At 42.9% G+C, this 22,862-nt stretch overlaps 1 protein-coding gene and 1 pseudogene across 3 annotated transcripts in view; both read right to left on the reverse strand.

The window, feature by feature from the left end:
• Window positions 1-9,774, reverse strand: part of TP53BP2 (tumor protein p53 binding protein 2) — a 66,788-nt gene extending 57,014 nt beyond the window's left edge. For 2 of the 3 annotated variants that reach the window (XM_030936251.1, XM_030936250.1), the window contains exon 1: window positions 9,463-9,774. Coding sequence is in view for 1 of the 3 variants with exons in the window: in XM_030936250.1 (XP_030792110.1) it covers window positions 9,463-9,489 (27 nt within the window). In the remaining 2 variants the exon portion in view is untranslated. Of the gene's footprint in view, window positions 1-3,280; window positions 3,395-9,462 lie in introns of all 3 variants that reach the window. The other variant, XM_010382263.2, reaches the window with a different exon arrangement.
• A 10,510-nt stretch (window positions 9,775-20,284) lies between these two features.
• LOC104677281 lies at window positions 20,285-21,148 on the reverse strand (annotated as a pseudogene).
• Window positions 21,149-22,862: the final 1,714 nt, after the last annotated feature.

Consider the following 22,862-nt stretch of genomic DNA (forward strand, 5'->3'; position numbering starts at 1 on the left):
CCCTCACAACTATAGTCCTGGAACTGTTGAAGCACAGAGGTGGGAGGCAAGGCAGGACAAATAAGAGATGGGTCAATTCTCAACCCACAAGCCACGAATGTGCTGCAAAAATTTTCAATGCACAAAATTTGTTTCATACACACACTGTTAAGGCAAAGTCCGATGGAGTGGAGCAAGTCATGGAGGGCAATAGGCAAGAGTGGAGAGCAATATGCAACAGAGTACAACTTGCTGTGAGCAAGACAAAACACAATTCCAAAGGCAGGGCGAATGAACTGCGAGGTGACCGGATGCTCTTCTGCACAGCACAAGGCATTCCCACTACTGTGCCACAGCTGGTGCTGTGTTTTAATAAATGATTTGATGTTTTGAGTTTTTCAATCATTTCCATTACGCAGCTAAAAATTCTGAAATGGAAATGTATCAATGACACAAAAAGGCTGAAATCCACTGGTCTACACAATAAAGAAACTTTCTATCTCACTGAAGAGTTTATATATTTTATGCTGTAAGGAACAGAGGTCAGACTTGAAGAATTCTGGAGAGGGAAGAGACACGCTGCTGTTTCTAAAAGACCACCAGGGAAGCAGTGCCTTAAATGGCCTGACGGGGCAGAGAACAGAAAAGGTAAGAACATAGATAAGGAGAGCATTACAACAGTACAGGTAGGAGAGGGGTGAGGCCAAACAGGCGCCCCAGGGAATGGAGAACAGGGATCTGTGTGCCCTGGTGACTCAACAGCTCCAGGAGAAAACAGAAGAGAGGAAAAGAAGCAGAATGAAAGTCCAGGTCCCTGGCTACTAAAAGCAACAAGCAAAACCTACCAGAGAAAGATCCAATCAACCTTTAAAATAAAAGCATTATCCAAAATAGATGCCCCCCAACCTTTTCAGGAAATTAACAAAATTTTTGAAAATTACCTACATAACACAAACTAAGCAGTTATTATCTAGATCTTGTTGTGATGCAGAAAACACTGGCACGAAGAGACCATTTCTAGAATTAAAGTTAACTCTGACTTGATTTTCCTAGGTCACTCGCTACTTTATGCCGGAAAAATGAAGATATTATTGTTTTAAAATTAAAAAAAAAAAGGCGGGGGAGTCAAGGAACTTTTAAGTTGAAGCATCAGAAGCTTCCAGTGCACTCTGATCATGTGATCAAAAGTAAAGCTGTCCTAAAGCATTTCAGGACAGACTATGGCTTCCTTGAGAAACCTGATACACACTACTGAGTTTTAAAGAAACATGGTGACAGAAGGCTTTCTCTCAAGCCTAAATTTAAACTGCTCTGTGCAGCTGTCAGAGCTCTCCAGAGCTCTCTGGTAATATAAAAAGTATGGTTTCTCTTTAGTCCCACAGGAAGGAGCTTGTGGATACAGGAGTGATCTTCCACGATTCCTGTCTTGTCTTACTTCCAACCCTGGGTAAGTGCTACAGTTTCTCCTCTCACCCCTGGGGCGTCTGAGGGTCAATAAAACAATTTATCAGAGGAAGTGACAAACTCTTGAGTGCCTTCACAACCAATTCTTACTGTCAGCTGGGCCTTAGGTGTAGTAAAAAATAAAAAATAAATAAAATTAAAACCCTTTAATTTATTTTTGGCAGCTTTCTGTAGACTTTCCTACTCTTCCCACCTTGCCCAAGTCTTACACTCTGGCACCTCTAAGATCCACTGTCCACACACCAACAGAGTGAGCTTTCCTAATCAATCAGGTTGTCGCTTTTGCTAACTAAACCTCTTCTGTGGCTCCCACGTCCCTTCCCATGCCACCTCCACCCTTCCCTCTGGCCCACAAAAACCTATATGCTGACAGGTCTTTTCCTCAGCTCTAGTCACTCTGCCCTCTGCCCATGAAGACCTGCCCTGCCCCTGCCACCCCCCTCTTCCCCCGTCCCTCGCCCCAGCCCCTAGTGCTTCCTCGGGGCCTCTGCACCAGTGCCTGGGAATCATGCCCACTTGAAATGCTTCACCTGCAAATCTTCACAGGAGCAGCTCCTTCTTGTCATTCAGGTCTCAGCTAAAAGGTCACTTCCTGACCATCCAATCTAAAGTAGCCATTGCAGTCACGTTACCTTTCTTAAATCCCATTTAACTCTCATGTTTTTCTTTTTTGTTTATTTTCTCTCTCTCCCATCCAAATCCCCCATTAAGCACTATGGAAGAAAGGTAAAGCTCCCTGAAAACTTCCTTTCCTGTCTCCATAGCATTTACAATAGTGCCTGGAATACAGAATATAGTAACTAAATATCTTTTGAGCAGATGTTATCCCCAAAAGGCCATCCAAAAACAACCAAATGGTTAAAGAGGGAGAATGAAAAGCAAAGATTTAATGTGATTTCATTCAAAATCAGCTCCTAATCTATTTCCAACAAAGATATCTGACTACACTGAATTGCTGCTCCCTACTACATGGACAGTCCTGAAGCTGCAAGTGGAGACACTCCACTCCCATCTGGACACGTCAAAGTCATTGCTGCACCATTCAAGTAACTGGAAACGGCTGAATGACACTGGTCATCTCACAGCAGACATTGTATGTGTCCCTGTCCTCCACTTCTCCCAACATGCCTATCCTACTCTGCTCCTTTCCTATTAGGATGGTACAAAAGTAATTGTGGTTTTGTCATTAAAGGTAATGGTAAGAACCGAAATTACTTTTGCACCAACCTAATACATTATCACCTTCAAACCACATTTACAGATATCATCTCAAGAAAGACTATTTAACACCCCTTATACAAAAGCTAATTACCAAACCCCTTCTCTTTCCCTGCAGATGTGGAAGATCTGAGATCTCTATGGTAATATTATTAGATAGAGGTGGGAAGAAACAGCTATTGAGATGTTTCCTTTGCCCAGGGGAGGTAAGCACCTCCACATCATTTAACAAGTCCATAAGAAAACTATTTACCAATCTTCTCATCCAGTATGGATTTAAGTAAGGGAAGATGTCTCCATCTTTTTTTTCCCATTTTTCCTTTTCTACTTTAAAACTACAGTAGGGTTATGCTTTGAAAAGCAATTGTTGAAGTTACAATTAGCCAAAAGAACATCATTACCACTGTTTGTCCTGTCAAACATATAAAAATATTCTGACCCAAGCATTTGCCATCTTGAACAGAGCACGTGTTTGCGGGCAGGCAGTTCAAATCTCATTTCTACTAGTGACCAGAAACAAATTACTTAAACCCTTTGAGCTTCAAATTCCTCATCTGTTGAATGAGAGTGGGAAGATCAACTTCAGAGTGTAGTAAGCGGATTAGACAGGATGACCAACCTAAATCACCAGGCACAGTGTGAGGCACAGAAAGGGGGCTCCTCTTCATCTCCAGGAGAGAAGTTAGAGTGAAGCTTCCACTCTCCTTGCTTTTACATATAAATTGTTCACTCCCTGTGGAAGAACAGTAAATTGCCTTAATCATTTTTTGTTACCACAAGTAGTTTACTGGTAATCTATAATAGTTTATTCATCATGGTTTTCTACTACTTTTCTATGCTTGGGCCTTAAGGGATTTTGGGTTGATATGTTTGAAATTTAAATAAAGTAGTATTAAGTTATAAACCTGTATCCAGAAAAACAACTGAAGTATGCACTTCAAAAGTCAAAGTTTGGCCAAGTGCAGTCGCTCACGCCTATAATCCCAGCACTTTGGGAGGCAGATGACCTGAGGTCAGGAGTTCGAGACCAGCCTGGCCAACATGGTGAAACCTCGTCTCTACTAAAAATAGAAAAAAAAAATGTAGCTGGGTGTGGTGGTGCACTCCTGTAATCCCAGCTACTCGGGAGGCTGCTGCTAGAGAATCACTTGAGCCCAGGAGGCAGAGGTTGCAGTGAGCTGAGATGATGCCATGCCACTGCACTCCAGCCTGGGTGACAGAGCAAGACTCTGTCTAAACAAACAAACAAAAAAGTGAAAGTTCAGTACTTACTGGCCAAATGAACATATTCATCAAAAATCTGGTTCGATTATCCAAACAAATAATTTGGTTTTGAGTATATTTTATGTAGAAAAAAGTTTCTAAATCTGTAAAACTACTTTTCCTGCCTATTATCTAATAATGTTTAAAAGTTGCATTTCTTTGATAAGACATTTATTTTGATAAGATGGTATGCAAAGTGTTTCAAGAAATCACTGACTACTTAAAACTTAATGCTCCTAAAGGATCCCCGAATGACCCAATAAGACATAGAATTTAATGTCTCACCTACCACTTCAATATAACTATACATTTCATACATAGTCACATCATCTATGTTTTCTTTTTTCAGTTACATCTGATTAAAGAGAATGTTCTGTTCAGTAACTAGCACACCATCAAAAAACAAGTATTTAAATAATGTGTGGCTTAAGTGGCATGAGCTGAAAAGAACACTCTGGATTCCTAAATTCTTAATTGCTATTCTTCTTATTCTGTGAGATCCTTGTGGAGATGCTGGTGAGAGCACATACTGGTATGCAGTTATCCTATTTAAGCTAAGGAGAGGCTAGATAACACAAGCTTCAAGAATAATCAGTGTTAACTTAGCTTTAGAAAGACTTTTTAAGAGTGCCACACACTATGGAAGATCACCAAAAGAGATAAAGGTCTACAGTATTCTTAAAAGCTCCAGAAAAGAAAGTTTTGTTTTCTTGTCTGCTGGGGCGGTGGGGATAAAGACAGAGGGAACACAGTTCTTCCTAGAAGCAGTGTATGTGAATAAATGACCCTCCATGTGTCTTCCAGATAAATACATTCTCCTTAATTGTTAAATATAAGCAGGTGTATGCTTGTGTAAATTTCTTTAAAAAAGTCTAAATCTGATTTCTCTGGAACAGGTAAAAATACAGAAATTTTCAAACATCTTTCAGCTTTTAAGAGCTGAAGTCACAAGGCAACAAAACTAATGCACATGAAATGTGAGACACTACCGGGCGCGGTGGCTCATGCCTGTAATCCCAGCACTTTGGGAGGCCGAGGCTAGTGGATCACCAGGGTCAGGAGTTCAAGACCAGCCTGGACAATATGGTAAAACCCCATCTCTACTAAAAAATACAAAAATTAGCTGAGCGTAACCTGTAATGCCAGCTACTTGGGAGGGTGAGGCATAGAATTGCTTGAACCTGGGAGGCGGAGGCTGCAGTAAGCTGAGATCATGCTACTGCACTCCAGCCTGGGCTACAGAGTGGTAAGACTCTGTCTCAAAAAAAAAAAAAAAAAAAGAAATGTGAAATATTTTGCACATTTCTAAAAATAGATTATTTGTTTAACAGCCTTTGGTAACTGTAATTCTATAAAGATAGGAACCTCTCTTTAGCGACCTAATCTAAACTTTATTCTGGAATAAAGCCTGATCTAAGCTAATTTTCTACACTATTACTCAAGCAAAAAGAATTCTTTCAAAATATGATATAATCATACAAATAAAATGTTTTAAATACATAACTTGAAATCATACAAATATAATGTTCCAAATACATAACTTGAAAGATTTTCAGTTTCAAAACACAATTTCAGTTGTTTTGTGCAAATCTGTGCAAATAAAACCAGACCTTTGTAAATAATAATACAAGTATTTAAGCAAAAGTTAAGCTACTGGTCTGTGGAGCTGCACACTTTGCAGTTATGCTCAGAAATATACAAATTCTACTGATCAGCTGGTCAAACTGCTAAAGGAGATACTGTAACATCCCATTTTTTTCCTAGACCCTCAAAATTAGAAGCTCAAATTTTATTTTGCAGCATCATGAAATAATTATGCCCATGCAGCAATGAAAGATAAAATGCCATAAACTTAGAAATTAAACTATGATCACTTCAACTGAGCTTTTTAAAATAAGCTATTATTTTCTTTCTTTTTTTTTTTTTTCTGAGACAGTCTCGCTCTGTCCCCCAGGCTGGAGTGTAATGGTGCCATCTCAGCTCACTACAACCTCTGCCTCAAGGGTTCAAGCGATTTTCCTGCCTCAGCCTCCTGAGTAGCTGGGATTACAGGCGCACGCTACCACACCCGCTAATTTTTGTATTTTTAGTAGAGACAGGGTTTCACTATGTTGAGGTTGGTCTCGAACTCCTGACCTCATGATCCACCCCCTCAGCCTCCCAAAGTTCTGGGATTACAGGCATAGCCATCGCGCCTGGCCCAGCTGTTATTTTCTTTAAAATATCTGTATAAAGGCTATATGATGATGTCGGTTTGACTGCATTGTCATATAGTAACCACCAGGCATGTGGCTATTTAAATATAATTAAAATTAACTCAAGTTCAGTTCTTCAGTTCCCTTGGCCATATTTGAAGTGCAGTAGCCACATGTGGCTGGTGACTGCCATACTGGACAGCACAGATACAGAGCATTTCCATTACAGCTGGACACTCAGGCCAAATATACAGCATCTCCAACTACCAAGTGACAGGCAAATTCAAGCCTTCTGGTTTTCCAGGTGGCACTACCAAATACTGTGTAGTTTTGTAAATAATTTTTTTTAATTTATCATTTCAACAGTAGGTACAACCAAAAATTTTTATGAAACTATTAGCTGAAAAGAGCAGAGTAGCTTTTAGAGTTAGCCAAGCTCTTTCTTAAGAACACATTTTTGTTCTGAGCATAACACTTCACGAAATCAAAGTAATGAATAAAAGATATCTAATGTAATTTTCAAATGACTAAGAATTTTTGCTTGCGATAACTGCCTCCCTTTATTTGATAATCAAGTACAACGAATGGATCACTAAAAAGCCAAACTCTCAAAGTGCAAATAATCTCTTCTTTCATCAGGAAAAAGAAGATGTCAAGTATGAAAGTATAACCAGTTCCTCCTCAGCAAGTTGTGGAAATATCACAGAACTAGAGATACCAACAATGGCAGGTATCTGAAAATGAGAGTAATTATCACTCCCATTTCTGCAGTACCCTATCATTACCTCTACGGTGATTTGCAGAGCTTGCTATTTATTCTTAGTTAGCCTTCTAAAATACATCTTCCACTTTTGGTTTTGGATCCAATTATCGCTTCATGTCCCACATAAAAGAAAACCACTTGATCCTGTACCATTTGGTGAAAAAACACATGAACACAATTTATTTGTACTTCTTTTTTTTTTTTTTTGAGATGGAGTCTCTCTTAGTTACCATCTCGGCTCACTGCAACCCCACCTCCAGGGTTCAAGCAATTCTCCTGCCTCAGCCTCTCCAGTAGCTGGGGCTACAGGCGCATGCCACCACGCCCAGCTAATTTTTGTATTTTTAGTAGAGACGAGGTTTCACCATGCCAGCCAGGAGGATCTCAATCTCTTGACCTCGTGATCCGCCCGCCTCGGCCTCCCAAAGTGCTGAGATTACAGGCATGAACCACCGCACCTGGCCTATTTGCACATTTTTAATAAATGCAGTCTAAATAGTAAACCATTATCTTCAGAATGCCTTTAAAAGCAAATCAAGGAATGTACCTAATGCCACAGAACTGTACATTTAAATATAGTTAAAATGGTAAATTTTATTTCATGTATATTTTACCACAATAAAGGTACATCAAGGCCAACTGTCTACATTCTGAGACTACCCATTTTTTTACATTAAATGTGCTTTTCCTGGTAAGTTGGTTAGAATTTTTCAAAGTAATGTAACAAAATTACATTCATGTTGGAATAAAAATCCAAGCATATTAAAAGCCAAAGATGAGAAATATACTTAATAAAAGTTTTATTTTCAAATATCCAAAATATTACAGTATAAAGACACATATAACATGAGTCTACTAAATGAAAAATTATTTCATATTTTTATATATCACAAATCTGAGAATCTCCAGTTTAACCAACATTGGAAATTCAAAGGCTTTTATCTACCACCTATTGGAAGCTAGATCCTCAAACCACCCTAAGAGCTGAGTACTATTATCCCCATTTTACAGATGATGAAACTGAGGGACAAAATTTTTTTAACTGGCTACAGTCACTAAAGGTAGTAGCTGAGCAATACTGAAGTGTTAGTCTGACTTCAAAGCTGATGTACGTGCCATCACACCACACTGAGTCCGTGTTAGGATTCTATTCTGACATCAGAAAGGCAATCAGAAGAACCATATTGCTAAATTGAACGTAGTCTCCAGAGCCACATAACGTTTTATGAATTCGGCTACACAACGGATACCTTGGTAGGGTATCTCCAAAGGATACCTTGACAAAAAACAAGGAAGAAACCATACAGCAACAACTGATACGTGTTTCTCTTGCTCCTATTATTAGAAAAAATTCACAGACAATCCGTACAAGTTATTTCAACACAAAGAGATGTAAATCCAGGAAATAAAAATCTTAACAGCAAAATCCATCACCCTTATCTATGGTCCATTATTTCAATATTGGGTATTCACATCACAAACCTGACTTCATAACCAGGCATTAAACTAAGATGCATAATGCTACTTTCAAATTCCTTTTATCCTGGCAGGACAAAATATCCCAAACCATCTAAACCCAATTACTAATCTAGTGAATTGTTAAGTCGGCCCAATGAGAGTTCAGGACGCCCTCCATGACACAAGTAGGGGTCCAGGGGACAGCATATTATATACTCTGTATGCGTGACTGCAAACTTTGTCATCACTCCATTCCACAGACTTTATAAAAGTAAAAGCTTTTTGTTTCTTTGTCTAAACAAATGGAGTCCCCACTTCAGTGGGAGAGGTGCAAGTACAACTTCCACAAAGAAACTCGCTACTGAAGTCTGCAGAAGCCACCGCAACCCACCGCAAACCTCCATTCCGCGATCGCTAAATGACAAGAGACATTTCAGAAACGTCTCAAACGTGCTGTTCACCTGTGGCCTGGTGGCCGTGTCAAAAGCCTGCAGAGCTCCTAAAGAACACACTAATCCTCTCCGGAGGTTTTCCTAAACAAGCTGTGGGAAATAAAGGGAGCCAGGCACGTACGCTTTCCTGCAATCTAAAACTTCCGAGACGTCATTTACCACAACCAGTTTCCACAAAGAGGTAAGGGTGACTTAGCTGCTACTGCGGATATCAAGATCGAAATTCGATTAAAAACAAAGCAAAGTACCCGTTCCAGTAACGTATGTTTCACTCCAGTAAAAAGTTAAAAGAAAAAAAAAAGACCCAGCAAAGAACAAGGTCCCCAGTTCCCGTATTCTTGACCTTCAAGAACTGCAAAAAAGTCAAGACCCAGTGAAAGACGAAAAGTTTGAGTGGCTGCTGGGCTCGCGGGCGGCACGCCTGACTCGGAAGCAGCTGGGGGAACCCGCCTCGCGGTCAGGGTCTCGCCGCGCCCCCAGGCCGGCTGTGGACGCAGAACCCTGAGGATGGAGCCTCCCCCTCCAGAAACCCGCTCGAAGCTCGGAAAGCCCCGGCCCCTCCGCGCGAGCCCCGGGCTCCTTCCCCGACGCGCCCGAGGGCGCGGACCAGCCCCCGGCACGCGACCCCGCACACTTCCGGGCCCGACGCCCCGGCCGCTCGCCCCCTTACCGGCATCATCTTGGACCCGAACCGCATGGAAGCGGGTGGCCAGACGGCGGCCCCGGCCGAGCTGAGGCGCCCCGGGGGTCGCGGATGCGGGGGAGGGGAGCGGAGAGCGAGGCCGCCCGGACCTGTTGCGAGGCGGCGGTGGCGCGCGGGTCCGCAGGGCCCTCCGCGCGGGCTGGGGCACCACCGAGCCTCGGGCCGACCCCCCCGCCGGCCGGGCCCCCTGACGTGCTTTGTCTCTTTGACGCTCGCGACGGTCGAGGGTCCCTCCTCCGCTCCGAAACCAACTAATCCCGGGCCGGGCCCCAGCCGAGCCCGCGCCGGCTCCGCCCCCCGCGCCGACCCCGCCCGCGGCGCGCCTGGCGGCCTGGGGGTGGGGCGCCCGCGAGAACAGGAGCCGCGCGCGCCTGCGCGGGCCCGGCGGCGCGGACAGGGAGCTGCGGCTGCCGGCAGCCTTTTCTTTCTTCGCCTCGTACTTAAGTGCGGTCGGGGCCGCGCGGCGGAGCGGCTGGAGCGCGCGCCTCCTAGCGGAGCCGGGGCAATTGGAAGGCGGTGCCTTAGGAAAACAGAATGCTAGTGAATGGCACCGAGCCGCCCCAGAGCTACCGCCGTCACCTCCTCGGCGGCTCCGAGTTGTGCAAGGCAGGGGACCCTTTGCCTTCAGAACTGGGCGCCCGAGGTTGGGCGAGTGGACAAAGTCCTCCCGCGGCCGCGTCGCTGGGCCAGGCGGAGAGAGGCGGGCGGACCCCGGGGGAGGCCCGGGCCGCGCCGCGGAAACGACTCGACTCCCTGGAGGTGGCCAGGGCCGACCCTGTTCGGACAAAATGGAATTCCCCGTGTGGTTTCAGCCCGCGGCGCGTTCCCAGAGCTCCTCTGTGACCCGGCTCTCGGATTGTTCGCCTTTCATTTCATTTGCCGTTGTCCAAATTCTAATTTAAAACTCATGTGTTACTTGCTGTGAGGTTAACAAATGTACGCCGCAAACTGGATAAAGGGATAACTTTTATGTTGTGTATGTTTTACCACAATAAAAATAATTTTTTTAAAAAAGCGTAAAAATGTGGCAGGCAGCATTCTGAGGAGCTTCCCTGGGAGGTGCTGGGAACACCCTGCAAGCAGCCTCCCATACGGGGAGTCGGTGGATACCATCCTTTTCCAGGGAAGGAGGCCAAGGCCTAGGGAAATGGCAGGGCTCTCTTCCAAAGAGTAGCAGAGCAGGTTCAGGCTCTTCTTCCACCTTCCAGGGAGACACATACTCCGGGAACCCTAACTCCAGGAAGCCTCGTTCTAGTAAGTTGTCAGTGCAAGTTCACTCAGAATCACTTTTCTCTGCCTTTATAAATGATTCTAGAACCTGAAGGGGAGTAAATCCCCTGGGTTTATCTAGTTTCAAGAACAGACAAGTCTTTCTTAGCCCACCATGTCCCTAACCAGAATCTCCATCGAACTCCCTGTTGCACCATCTCAGCTACTGTATGTGGCAATACTAAATTGCGGTTAATTCAATTAGAATTTAACGTTCTCGGCCGGGCGCAGTGGCTCACGCCTGTAACCCCAGCACCTTAGGAGGCCGAGGCGGGCGAATCACCTGAGGTCAGGAGTTCGAGAACAGCCTGGTCAACGTGGTGAAACCCCCGTCTCTACTGAAAATATAAAAATTAGCTGGGCGTGGTGGCACATGCCTGTAATCCCAGCCACTCGGGAGGCTGAGGCAGGAGAATCGCTTGAACCCGGGAGACGGAAGTTGTGGTGAGTGGAGATCGCCCCACTGCACTTCAGCCTGGGCAAGAAGAGCGAAACTCCACCTGAAAAAAAAAAAAGAAAGAATTTAACGTTCTCAAAAAATCTGGTTTATAGTCTTGTTTTTCTTAAGAGGGTTATACTGAGTTAAGCAAAATAAATTCATCCCTCATTCAGTAAATATTTATTAAATACCTACCACATGATAGATATTCTTCTAAGTCCTAGGGATACATTAATGAACAAAAAGTTTAAAAGACAAGTGTAGTTATTGTGAACAAAATAGAATAAGGGAAGGGAAGGGGATGAGGTGTACAGGTGCAACTTTAAATAGGGTAGTCAAGGTAAGCCTCACTGAAAAGGCAGTGTGTGAGCACAGTCTTGAAGCAAACGAGGGTGTGACCTCCACGAAAATGAAGGAAGATTTCCAGGCAGAGGGAACAGCCAGCGCTAAGGCCTAATGTGGGAGCCTGCCTGGCAAATTCTGGGACCATCAAGGAGGCTAAGATAGCTGGAGCAGACGATGAGGGGAGAATAGTAGGAGATGAGATGGAGTGATATGAAGGGCCAGACAAGAAGGGCCTTGTAGGCTATTCTAAGGACTTTACCTTTGCTCTGAGTGAAATGGGGAGTTATGGAAAGGTTTTGAACAGAAGAGTGCTGTGAGCTGACATATTTTAAGAGGATCACTCTAGCTGCTGTGGAAAACTGAAAGTCAGCAGAAAACCATAAGAAACTCTTGTAATAAGCCAAGCAAAAGGTGTAAGTGGCTTGCGCAAGGGCAGTAACAGCGGCTATGGCAAATAGTGGTCAGGTTTTGAATATATTTTCAAGTCCAAACCCATAGAATTTCCTGACAGATGTGAAATATGAGAGAAAGAAGCCCTAAGTTTTTGTCCCAAAGGATGGAAGTTGCCACAAACCAAAATGGAGAAGACCATGAGTGGACCAAGTTACAGAAAAGAGGAGATCATTTGGGAACATGTTAACTTCCAGAATCTTAATAATAAAAGATACCCTAATACTGAAATTTAGCACATATGTGGGAAGCAATAATTTTTTTTTTTTAACTTTTAGGTTTGGGGGTACATGTGAAGGTTTGTTGCATAGGCAAACTCGTATCACAGGGATTTGTTGTACAGATTATTTCATCACCCAAATAGTAAGCCCAGTACCCAATAGTTATCTTTTCTGCTCCACTCCTTCCTCTCACCCTCCACCCTCAAGTAGGCCCTAATGTCTGTTGTTCCCTTCTTTGCATTCATGAGTTCTCATCTATTAACTCCCTCTTCTAAGTCAGAACATGCAGTATTTGGTTTTCTGTTCCTACATTAGCTTGCTAAGGATAATAGCCTCCAGCTCCATTCATGTTCCCACAAAAGACATGATCTTGATATTTTTTATGGCTGCATAGTATTCCATGGTGTATATGTAGCACATTTTCTTTATCCAATCTGTCATTGATGGACGTTTGGGTTGACTCAACATCTTTGCTATTGTGAATAGTGCTGCAATGAACACATAAAGACACATGCATCTGTCTTTATGGTAGAATGATTTGTATTCCTCTGGGTATGCACTCAATAATGGGATTACTGGGTTGAATGGTAGTTCTGGGAAGCAACAATTCTTTTTGGTAACCTGCAGTTCATAAAGGGACTATTTTACACCAAAAAAACCTACTTCATATTCCACTGGGTTTTTTTTTTATTTTTTTGGCAGACAAAGAAGCCCCCAAAACAGCCGAAGATATTATGATCCACAGTCATCTAGAAAAAGAATTCTGGATATTGGTCACTAACCTTCCAGTTCTCACCAAAAAACCGTGTCTCATTACCACCCTAAAACTGGTTGTACACAATAGTAAATTATATTTAGTATGAGCGTTGGCAGCCCTGGCTTCTTAATAAAATAATTACAATAGAAATGGAAGCAAGGAGAGAAAAATTGGAATAAGACAGTCCAGTTCTATTTCTTTGCTGTCTGTTTACACAAATGCCCTGCCCAAGGGAAGGGAGGAGAAAAGGGACGGCAGTTGGCAATATGTCCTGAAACTCACTTCTAGCCAATTGAAAATTCCCAGCTGCCAAACAGCAGGTATATTGAGGACTTTCCTTTTTTTTTTAATCACAGAAGCGTGAAACCAAAGAACCCTTGTCTGTGCTTCGGTTTCATTCTCTCAGATTCTGTACCACTCAAACATGGCTCTCAGATGGGTTGTTTTCTACCAAGTTTCACTTTCTCTCCACTCCCACCCTCACCTGCTTATTCTTTCAAGAGCTTCTGTTTGGTTTTCCCCACCCTATAATTCTCTATTCAACTCCAAGAAAGATAAGTCAAATTACCACATTCTGAGTGGGGAGGAGCTATCTTCTCTTTTGGTTCTCACCCCCCTCCCCTTGGCACAGTACAATTAATTATCTGTTTGGCTTGAGTTCAAATGTTTAAGTTCTCAACTTTCTCCCTGTGTTACTCTTTCTCATCTTCCACAGATGTTCAAAACTTTGAGTCCCAGTCTTCTCTCAGAAGATGAAGTCCCATCTTACTCAGCCAACGAAACAGAAACTATTGAGCTTGCACTCCTGCAATACCAACTCATCTGGGTTCTTCTCTACCCTCTCCCCACTCCTTTTGTTGATCTATTTTACTAATACTCATGTGGCTGTATTTTGCCAGGCACTGTTCTAGACTCTAGAGGTAACAGAGAAGAGACTTGCCTTCATGGAGCTTACATTCTAGTTGGGAGGAGCTAGACAACAAACACATGAATAAGGTAATAATAAATGCTACGGAAAAAAAAAAAAAAAAAAAAAAAAAAGCAACTAGGTAAACCTAAGAGAATCGCATCTATTTTAGATAGGCTGGCCAGAGAAGGCCTCTGCGGAATGAGGAGAGGGAGGGAATCGGACTCTAGGCAGGGGGAACAGCAAGGACAAAGAGCTTGAGGTAGCCTTGTGCTTGGCATCTCAAAGACATGGCAAAAAGGCCGGTGTGCCCAGGGCAGAGTGAACAAGGAGGGGAATGGTAAGAGAGGTGGAAGATGTAGCCAGTGCCCAGGTCATGTAGGATCATTTAATATTCCACCAATTATCCTCTCTCTTGAAACCAGAGATACTCCATTTTTACAGATTCCTTAACCTGTACAGATTTATTCAGTTACCTCCTACATTCCCCTCAAGTTAGCAGTAATCTGAAAGAAAGATGGGGCAGAAGCTTGTGTATCAAGCCTCTTTGCATCCATTTATACTTTTCCTTCTGCCTTAAAAACCTTTCCCTCCGTCCACCTTACCCTATATGGTAAACTTCTATTCATCTTTCAAGTTCCTACCTAAATGCCTAAATGTCTCTTTTTTTTTTTTTTTTTTAAGAAACAAGGTCTTATACTGTTACTGAAGTTGGAGTGCAGTGGCATGATTATAGCTCGCTGTAACCTCAAACTGCTGAGCTCAAGCCATCCTCCCACCTCAGCCTCCCAAGTAGCTGGAATTACAAGCATGCATCACCATGCCTGGCTAATTTTTAAATGTTTTGTAGAGACGGTGTCTCACTGTGTTGCCCAGGCTGGTCTAGAACTCCTGGCCTCAAGCAATCCTCCTGCCTCAGCCTCCTAAAGTGTTGGACTTACAGGCATGAGCCACTACACTGGCTAAATGTCACTCTTAAGGCCATGTTTGATGTTTCTCACACAGAATTAATCAATATTTCATGTATATTCCATAGTACCATGTTGTGGTATTTACAACATGACAGAAAAAAGCATATCTGTCTCCCTAACTAGCTGCAATTGCAAAAACTATTTCTTATTCATTTATTTGTATATCTTCAGACCTAACATTGTGCCTAGGGCATAATAGATACTCAATGGTATAGTACCTAATAAATGCTTACCATGCTGTCTTTTCTCTTTACTAGGTACGGGAATAGTGAGATTTTTGTCCTGATTCCTTCAATAGCCTTGGGCAAGTCTTCCTACAACTTCTCTTGCCTGCTGCAATTCATTCTATACCTTAGGGCTTAGCAAACTAGAGCCCAAATTTGGCCCTCCACCTGTTTTTGTATTGCCTATGAGCAAAATTCATTTTTACATTTTTAAATTGTGAGGGGGAAAATCAAAACAAAACGAAGAATATTTTGTGATATGCAAAAACTATATGAAATTCAAATTTCAGTGTCCATAAATAAGGTTTTATTGGAACACTGTCACACTTATTTATTCACATATTATCTAGTGCAGCTTTCAAGCTACAACAAGAGTTAAGTAGTTACAACAGAGTCTGTACGGCCAGCAAAGCCTAAAATATTTACTATCTGGAAATGTTCTGACTTTTGCTCTACCCAACAGCAAGAATGGTCTTTTTAACACAAGTGTAATCATGTCACTCCCATGGTTAAAACTTTTCGTGTAAGTAGATGGGGTATGGATGGGCCAGAACTAAAGGCTGAAAGGTGTTGGGGTCAGGTGATGAATAGTACCCGGGAGTGATGAGTTACATTTTTCTCTCTTCTTCTATATGCTCTACATTTTAGATAATAAAATGGCTTTTAAAAAAGAAAAGCCTTCAGTTGCTTTTTATTGTTGTTAGGATAAAGAGTACTTCAACATGGCCTCTAGGCCCTCACATGGTCTATTTCATACTCACCCTCCAAGGTAGTTGGAGTAGGAATAAAGCCCAGCAGACGTATGTCTCCTCATATTCATGACAAAGGATTCAAAATTGGTAACATTGTAGGATAAATGCAGTGCTTTGAAGACATATATCTATGATATATGACTCTAGCTTGATTTGGCTAAAGTAATTCCCTGTTTTATTGGTAGCCCATGGAACAAGGAGCTCATGATTTCTTTTCTTCTATTGTCAGTATCTCTCCATTACCTCACCCCCTCCTCACTCATCTAGTCTACATTTCAGCCTCATCCCTCCTCTGAAACAGCTCTTGCCAAAGTCACCAATGGCCTCTGTTTCACTGATCCAATGAACACCTTCAGTCTCGTCTTCCTCAACCTTCTAGAACCACTTAGCTGTTGCTCATTCCTCCCTTTCAAAACATCCTTTTCTCTTGACTTATATGACAAAGCTCTTACTGTTCTTCTCCTACCTCCCTCATTACTTCTTGGTATCCTTTGAAGGCTCATTTTTCTTCACCAGCCTTCACGGGTTGAAGGTCCTGTAGTCTCAGTCCTAGCCATTTCCTCTTTTCACTGACTACCTTCCCCTCTTCCTTAGAAAGTTGTCTTCACAGTCTTAAACCTCATCTACACACATCTCTCTCTCTTTTTTTTTTTTTTCAGAGATGGAGTCTTGCTCTGTTCCTGGGCTGGAGTGCAGTGGTGCTGTCATAGTTCACTGCAGCCCCAAACTCCTGGAATCAAGCAAGACTCCTACCTCAGCCTCCGGAGTCTGGAACTACAGGTGCGTACCATCATGTATGGCTAATTTTTAACTTTTTAATTTTTTAATGTTTATGTATTTATTTATTTTTTTAGACAGAGTTTCACTCTTATTGTCCAGGCTGGAGTGCAATGGCAAGATCTCAGCTCACTGCAACCTCCGCCTCCCGGGTTCAAGCCATTCTCTTGCCTCAGCCTCTCTAGTAGCAGGGATTACAAGCATGCGCCACTATGCCAGACTAATTTTGTATTTTTAGCAGAGACGGAGTTTCTCCATGCTGGTCAGGCTGGTCTCGAACTCCCGACCTCAGGTGATCTGCCCTCCTCAGCCTCCCAAAGTGCTGGGATTACAGGCATGAGCCACTGCGCCCAGACTATCTTCATATTTTTTTATAGCTGCAGGATCTCACTGTGTTGTCCAAGCTGGTCTCAAACTCCTGGCCTCAAGCAATTCTCCTGGCTTGACCTCTCAAAGTGCTGAGATTATAGGTATAAGCCACCATGCCTGGCTAATTTTTTATATTTTCAACCTAGGCTGCTTCTCTAGGCTCTAGAACTGCACTGTCAAATGCAAAAATCACTAGCCACATATAGCTGTTGGGCACTTGAAATGTGGCTAGTGCCACTGAGAAACTAAATCTTTTATTTTAGGTTAAATATAAATAGCCACATGTGAGTAATGGCTAAAATACTCAGCAGTGTAGGTACAGAACACCTCCATCCTCACAGAAAGCTCTATTGAATAGTGCTGAATTTCCATATCAACATGTCTGAACTCAGCATATCTATTAAAACCAAGGGATAGTTTTTATTCCCAATCCTGGTTCTCATCTAGTACTTCCTATCTCAGTGTATGCCACGAGTGTTCTTCCATTTTCTCAAACCACAAACCTGAGAATCATGTCTGACCTTATTTCTCCCTCATCTCTAAGATCTATTCAATCATCAAGCTCTATTCATTCCATCTCCTCAATATCTCATCAAACTCCCTTCCTTTCTTCCTTGACTACAGCCATGCTATTCAAGCTACCATCATTTCTCATAAATCTGATCACAAGAAAGCACTGCTTGATGTCCTTCCTCAACTCTGCCTCCAAGCCCTTGAATGCCTGTCTCTGCCCATCCTTCAGTGGTACCAGGTACCATGGTCCTCTCCTTCTGTGAGACTCAGCCACACCATCTTTTTCAGTTTCCCTTTTGCCCTTCATGCTTCCTCTAGCAAATGCTGTAGCATAACTCCAAGGACCTCACCTTCACCATGTGTCACCACTGTATTCACTGTATTCATTACACTGGTTTGGGTTATTCAATTAATGTCAGTCTCTCCCACAATACTATAACCCACAGGTAGGGACTCTATTCATCCTTATTTAGCATGGATTCTTCAGTACTTAAAACAGTGCTCAGTCCATAATAGTAGAACGAATACATTAATTAATTAAAGAATGACTAAATGAATGATTTATTCATTTGTCTGTAGCTTACATGATTCGAGTCAGTGTTTTGTACATTTCCCAGTTCTATGGCCATAGATTATATCTGTCACCCCAAATAGCCATCTCATAAATGCCTACAAAAAGTTCTGATTGAATGAGAGTGAAAGGATCTATGGAGTGTAAATCTCTTGCTGAAATACAGACCTAAAGTGCTTGCCCTTCTGATGATTGGCCAGTGGTGTTGTCTTTCGTAAAGAACTATATTTATGAGGCCAGGTGGTGGCTCGTACCTGTAATACTAGCACTCTGGGAGGCCGAGGCAGGTGGATCACTTGAGGTTAGGAGTTTGAGACCAGCCTGGCCAAGATGGTGAAACCCCATCTTTACTAAAAATACGCTGGCCGGGTGCGGTAGATCACTTCTGTAATCCCAGCACTTTGGGAGACCAAGGCCGGTGGATCACCTGAGGTCAATAGTTCAAGGCAAGCATGGCCAACATGGCAAAACCTTCTCTCTACTAAAAATACAAAAATTAGCTGGGCGTGGTGGTGGCTGCCTATAATCCTAGCTACTCAGGAGGCTGAGAAAGGAGAATTGCTTGAACCCGGGAGGCAGAGGTTGCAGTGAGTGGAGATTGTGCCATTGCACTCCAGTCTGGGCAACAGAGTGAGACTCTGTCTTAAAATAAATTAAAAAATACAAATACAAATACAAAAATTAGCTGGGCGTGGTGGTGAGCACCTGTTAACTCAGCTACTTAGTGGCTGAGACAGGAGAACCGCTTAAACCCAGAAGGCAGAAACTGCAATGAGCCAAGATGGTGCCACTGTACTCCAGCCTGGGCAACAGAGTGAGACTCTGAGACTTTAGAAAGAAAAATTAAGCCTTCTCTATTGACAAGCAGGAGAATTTTAACCTGAAATAAAGAAAATAGGCTTCCAAATGCCAAGAACTCACAAAGGCCCAGTGGCCACCAACAAAGTCTGTTGCAGCTTCCGTTCTCCCCGTTGCAAAGGGGCTTTATTCTACTCTTAAACACACAATGTCAGATGAGAATAATTTTTAAATCATTTTTAAACGTGGGATTTATTCAAGTAATTTTCAAGAATGGCAATGAAAAGCACACTGATTTTACAGATACATGGCCTAAGTTCCTTTGAGGAAAGGACCAGTTCTTAAAGTTCTTGGTATTCCCTTTAGCCTAGCACACAATGTTTGACTCTCAATTACTAAATGAATGTAATTGTGTTGCTGCCACAAAAGTTTTTCTCTGAATAGCTAAAGATAAATAATTAGAAAAGGAAAAACTTTTTCCTTTTCTAATTATTTATTAGAAAGTTGGCTCATGCCTATAATCCCAGCACTTTGGGAGGCTGAGGTGGGCAGACTGTCTGAGGTCAGGAGTTCAAGACCAGTCTGGCCAACATGGTGAAACCCTGTCTCTACTAAAAATACAAAAAAAAAAAAAAAAAAAATAGCTGGACGTGGTGGTGTGTGCCTGTAATCCCAGCTATTTGGGAGGCTGAGACGGGGTAATTGCTTGAATCAGAGAAGTGGAGGTTGCAGTGAGCCAAAATCACGCCACTGTATCCAGCCTGGATGACAGAGTGAGACTCATCTCAAAGAAAAAGAAAGAAAGAAAAACTAACTAGATGATTTTATATCATCATTTAAACCCCACTTATGAGGAATCCATAACTCACTTCTAATAACTGTTACATGTGACATTTAAGTTTGTTATTAGTTGACAGTTGAGAATATTTCACTCCACCCCCTATTGTTGCCCAATGTAGATTAATTGAGGAAGAGTAACATTTTTTTGTATTTTATTAGGCAGGTTCAGAGAGCCGCCCAAGGGTAACATTTCTAAAAGTCTTGGCCAAACTGGTTTTTTATTGCTCTAGTTAAGGCCCAGAGGGAGCTTTTAAAAGGTCAGCAGAGAAAGTAAATTTAGGAGACTACAAAACTGAAAAAGGAGAGTAGTATCTACTTAGAGAGAATTTTCACTTCAAACTGATGAGTCCTCAAACTGTAACCACTGAAGATTTTTTTTCTTAAAGTAGTTGTTTTCTAAAATCTATTTTCTTTCTTTTTTTTTTTTTTTTTTTGAGATCTGAAGTGATTTTACCTTTATTTCCTTCACTTTTAGCCAATCATGAAATTCCACAGTGATTTCTGGGGTGGGGCAGAAGGGAGGCGGTGTTAAGAGTCATCGGGGCTGTGGCCGGTCAACCTGCAGAGGTGGAGGCAGTGTGGGCCCTCACTGGGGCAGCTGGAGGAGAACGGACTGCCCCTCGGCAGATAGGTGATGTTCCAAGAGTGTGAGAGCTGGCCCGCGATGTCCTCGGCAGCTTCCTGCTCGATCAGACCATTCCCTGCGATGGCTAGTGAGTTGGCAATCAGCTCAGCTGCCTTGGAGTCGCCCTCAGCAGAGATGATGGCCACCTTTTTCTGCTGCTCATCCTTTTCCATCGCAAATCTGGCCCTCTCTACTTCCTGCTGAGCCACCTGTTTGGCTTCCACCGCTTCTGTGAACTCTTTCCCGAAGGTCAGATGTGTCAAGGACACGTCGTCCAGGATGAGCCCAAAGGTGGCTGCTCGTTCCGTAAGGTCATCGCTCACCTACCTGGAGACCAGCTCTCTCTGGGTGATTAGTTCTCCAGCATCAAAGCAAGCCACCGCTGACTTGAGGATGTTGGTTGTGATGGACAGAAGCACACGCTCATCATAGTCCTCTCCTATGCTGGTGAAGATGTGAGGAAGCTGGCTAACAATGGGCCAGAAGAGGATGCGCAGTGTGATGTTGACATTCTGTAAATCTTTGCTACCAGTGATGACTGACACATTAAGTGGTCGAGAACGGCAGTCAAAGATAATTGGTTTTCGTACCCATGGGAGGAGAAAGTGAGTCCCTTCCCCTTCCACAATGTCCTGTACTCCATGGAACCCATCAAAGATGACAGCTCTGTGCCCAGCATCCACATTATATAAAGCAGAGTTCACCACGCCTCCTGCAACAGCTAAGGCCAGGCCAAACTTGCCGATGGACTCAAACACTTTGGCAGCCATGTTTTCTTCTGCTGGACCCTCTCACACCTGCTTCCACTCTGACCTCCACATGAATTCCCCAACCACACATACCCCGAAATCTATTTTCTTTTCTTTTTTTTTTTTTTTTTTTTTTGAGACGGAGTCTCGCTCTGCCGCCCAGGCTGGAGTGCAGTGGCCGGATCTCAGCTCACTGCAAGCTCCGCCTCCTGGGTTTACGCCATTCTCCTGCCTCAGCCTCCCGAGTAGCTGGGACTACAGGCGCCCGCCACCTCGCCCGGCTAGTTTTTTGTATTTTTTAGTAGAGACGGGGTTTCACCGTGTTAGCCAGGATGGTCTCGATCTCCTGACCTCGTGATCCGCCCGTCTTGGCCTCCCAAAGTGCTGGGATTACAGGCTTGAGCCACCGCGCCCGGCCTCTATTTTCAAATATACATCACATTTACCACATCTAATAGAATAAATATGATATTGAAAAAAGTAAAGTATGCTTATACAAAAGAACTGACTATAGTTCTCCCTGTCCATTTAAATATGCATTTAGTCCAGCATGGTGGCATGCGCTTATAGTCCCAGCTACAAAAATAAATAAATAAACATGCTTTTCTTTACCCCGATTATCAATTTACATTAAAGTTTTCAATTTAATTCAATAAACACGATAAATATCTATTATGATCCAGTCACTGTCGGGGCATATCTATGTGAAATGAAGTACACATAAAATTGAAGGCATTTGGCCAGGTGTGGAGGCTCACGCCTGTAATTCCAGTACTTTGGGAGGCCGCAGCGGGTGGATACCCTGAGGTCAGAAGTTCAAGACCAGCCTGGCCAACATGGTGAAACCCCATCTCTACTAAAAATACAAAAATTAGCCAGGTGTGGTGGCACAAACCTGTAGTACCAGCTACTCGGGAAGCTGAGGCAGGAGAATTGCTTGAACCTGGGAGGTGGAGGTTGCAGTGAGCCAAGATCGCCTGGGCAACAGGGCAAGACTCTGTCTCAAAAAAAGTAAAATAAAATAAAATAAAACAAAATAAAGAAAGCATTATTTTAAGAACCTATGGGAAGAAAATATTTTCATTGCCATATTCGTGAAATTGGCACTTTTGTTCCTCATTTTATGAATAAGGAACTTGAGGCCCACAGAGAAGTCAAGTAACTTGTCTGAAGCCTCCCAGTTGGTAAGTGGCAGAAGCTAGGATTTGAACCCAGATGCATTGAGTCCAGAGTCTACATTCTTAATCCCTGTGCTATTGCCCCTTTACCACTGTTCTATTCTTCAACACTTCTATACTGAGTACGAGAGAAGGCAAGGGGCCAGCCGGTGAAAGGTAAGTAATTCAAAGCACATGCAGTCTAGCAGAGGAAAACGTACCTATGAGCACATGACTGAAATGAAATGCACTGGTGCTCTGGCTGAAGTCCACACAAGGGATAGTCACCTTATCCCCTGACCCTCCCAGGATGAGATAGTCAGGAAAGCCCTCACTGGGAGGAGGGCTGATTAACTGAGTCCAAAAGATGAGCTCACCATCTTTGGTTAGTTCCGTTGGTGTATTTTCTATTTCGCCTATTTGAAGCCTTGATTTACTAGGAAAAATTTTTATTTCATTGAAACTAAGTTTTATTGTCTACTATATACATAGCAATATGAAGTATACAAATAAGACATCGTCTGTGCTCTAGAGGAGCTTATATACTCAGGAGAGGGGAAATGCAGGCAGAAATAATAATATGTCCACCATTTATAGCACAATTACTATATGTCAGGCATCATGCTAAGCCCT

This window comes from Rhinopithecus roxellana, chromosome 8 (assembly GCF_007565055.1).
Source record: "Rhinopithecus roxellana isolate Shanxi Qingling chromosome 8, ASM756505v1, whole genome shotgun sequence".
In the NCBI taxonomy this organism is placed as follows: Eukaryota; Metazoa; Chordata; class Mammalia; order Primates; family Cercopithecidae; genus Rhinopithecus; species Rhinopithecus roxellana.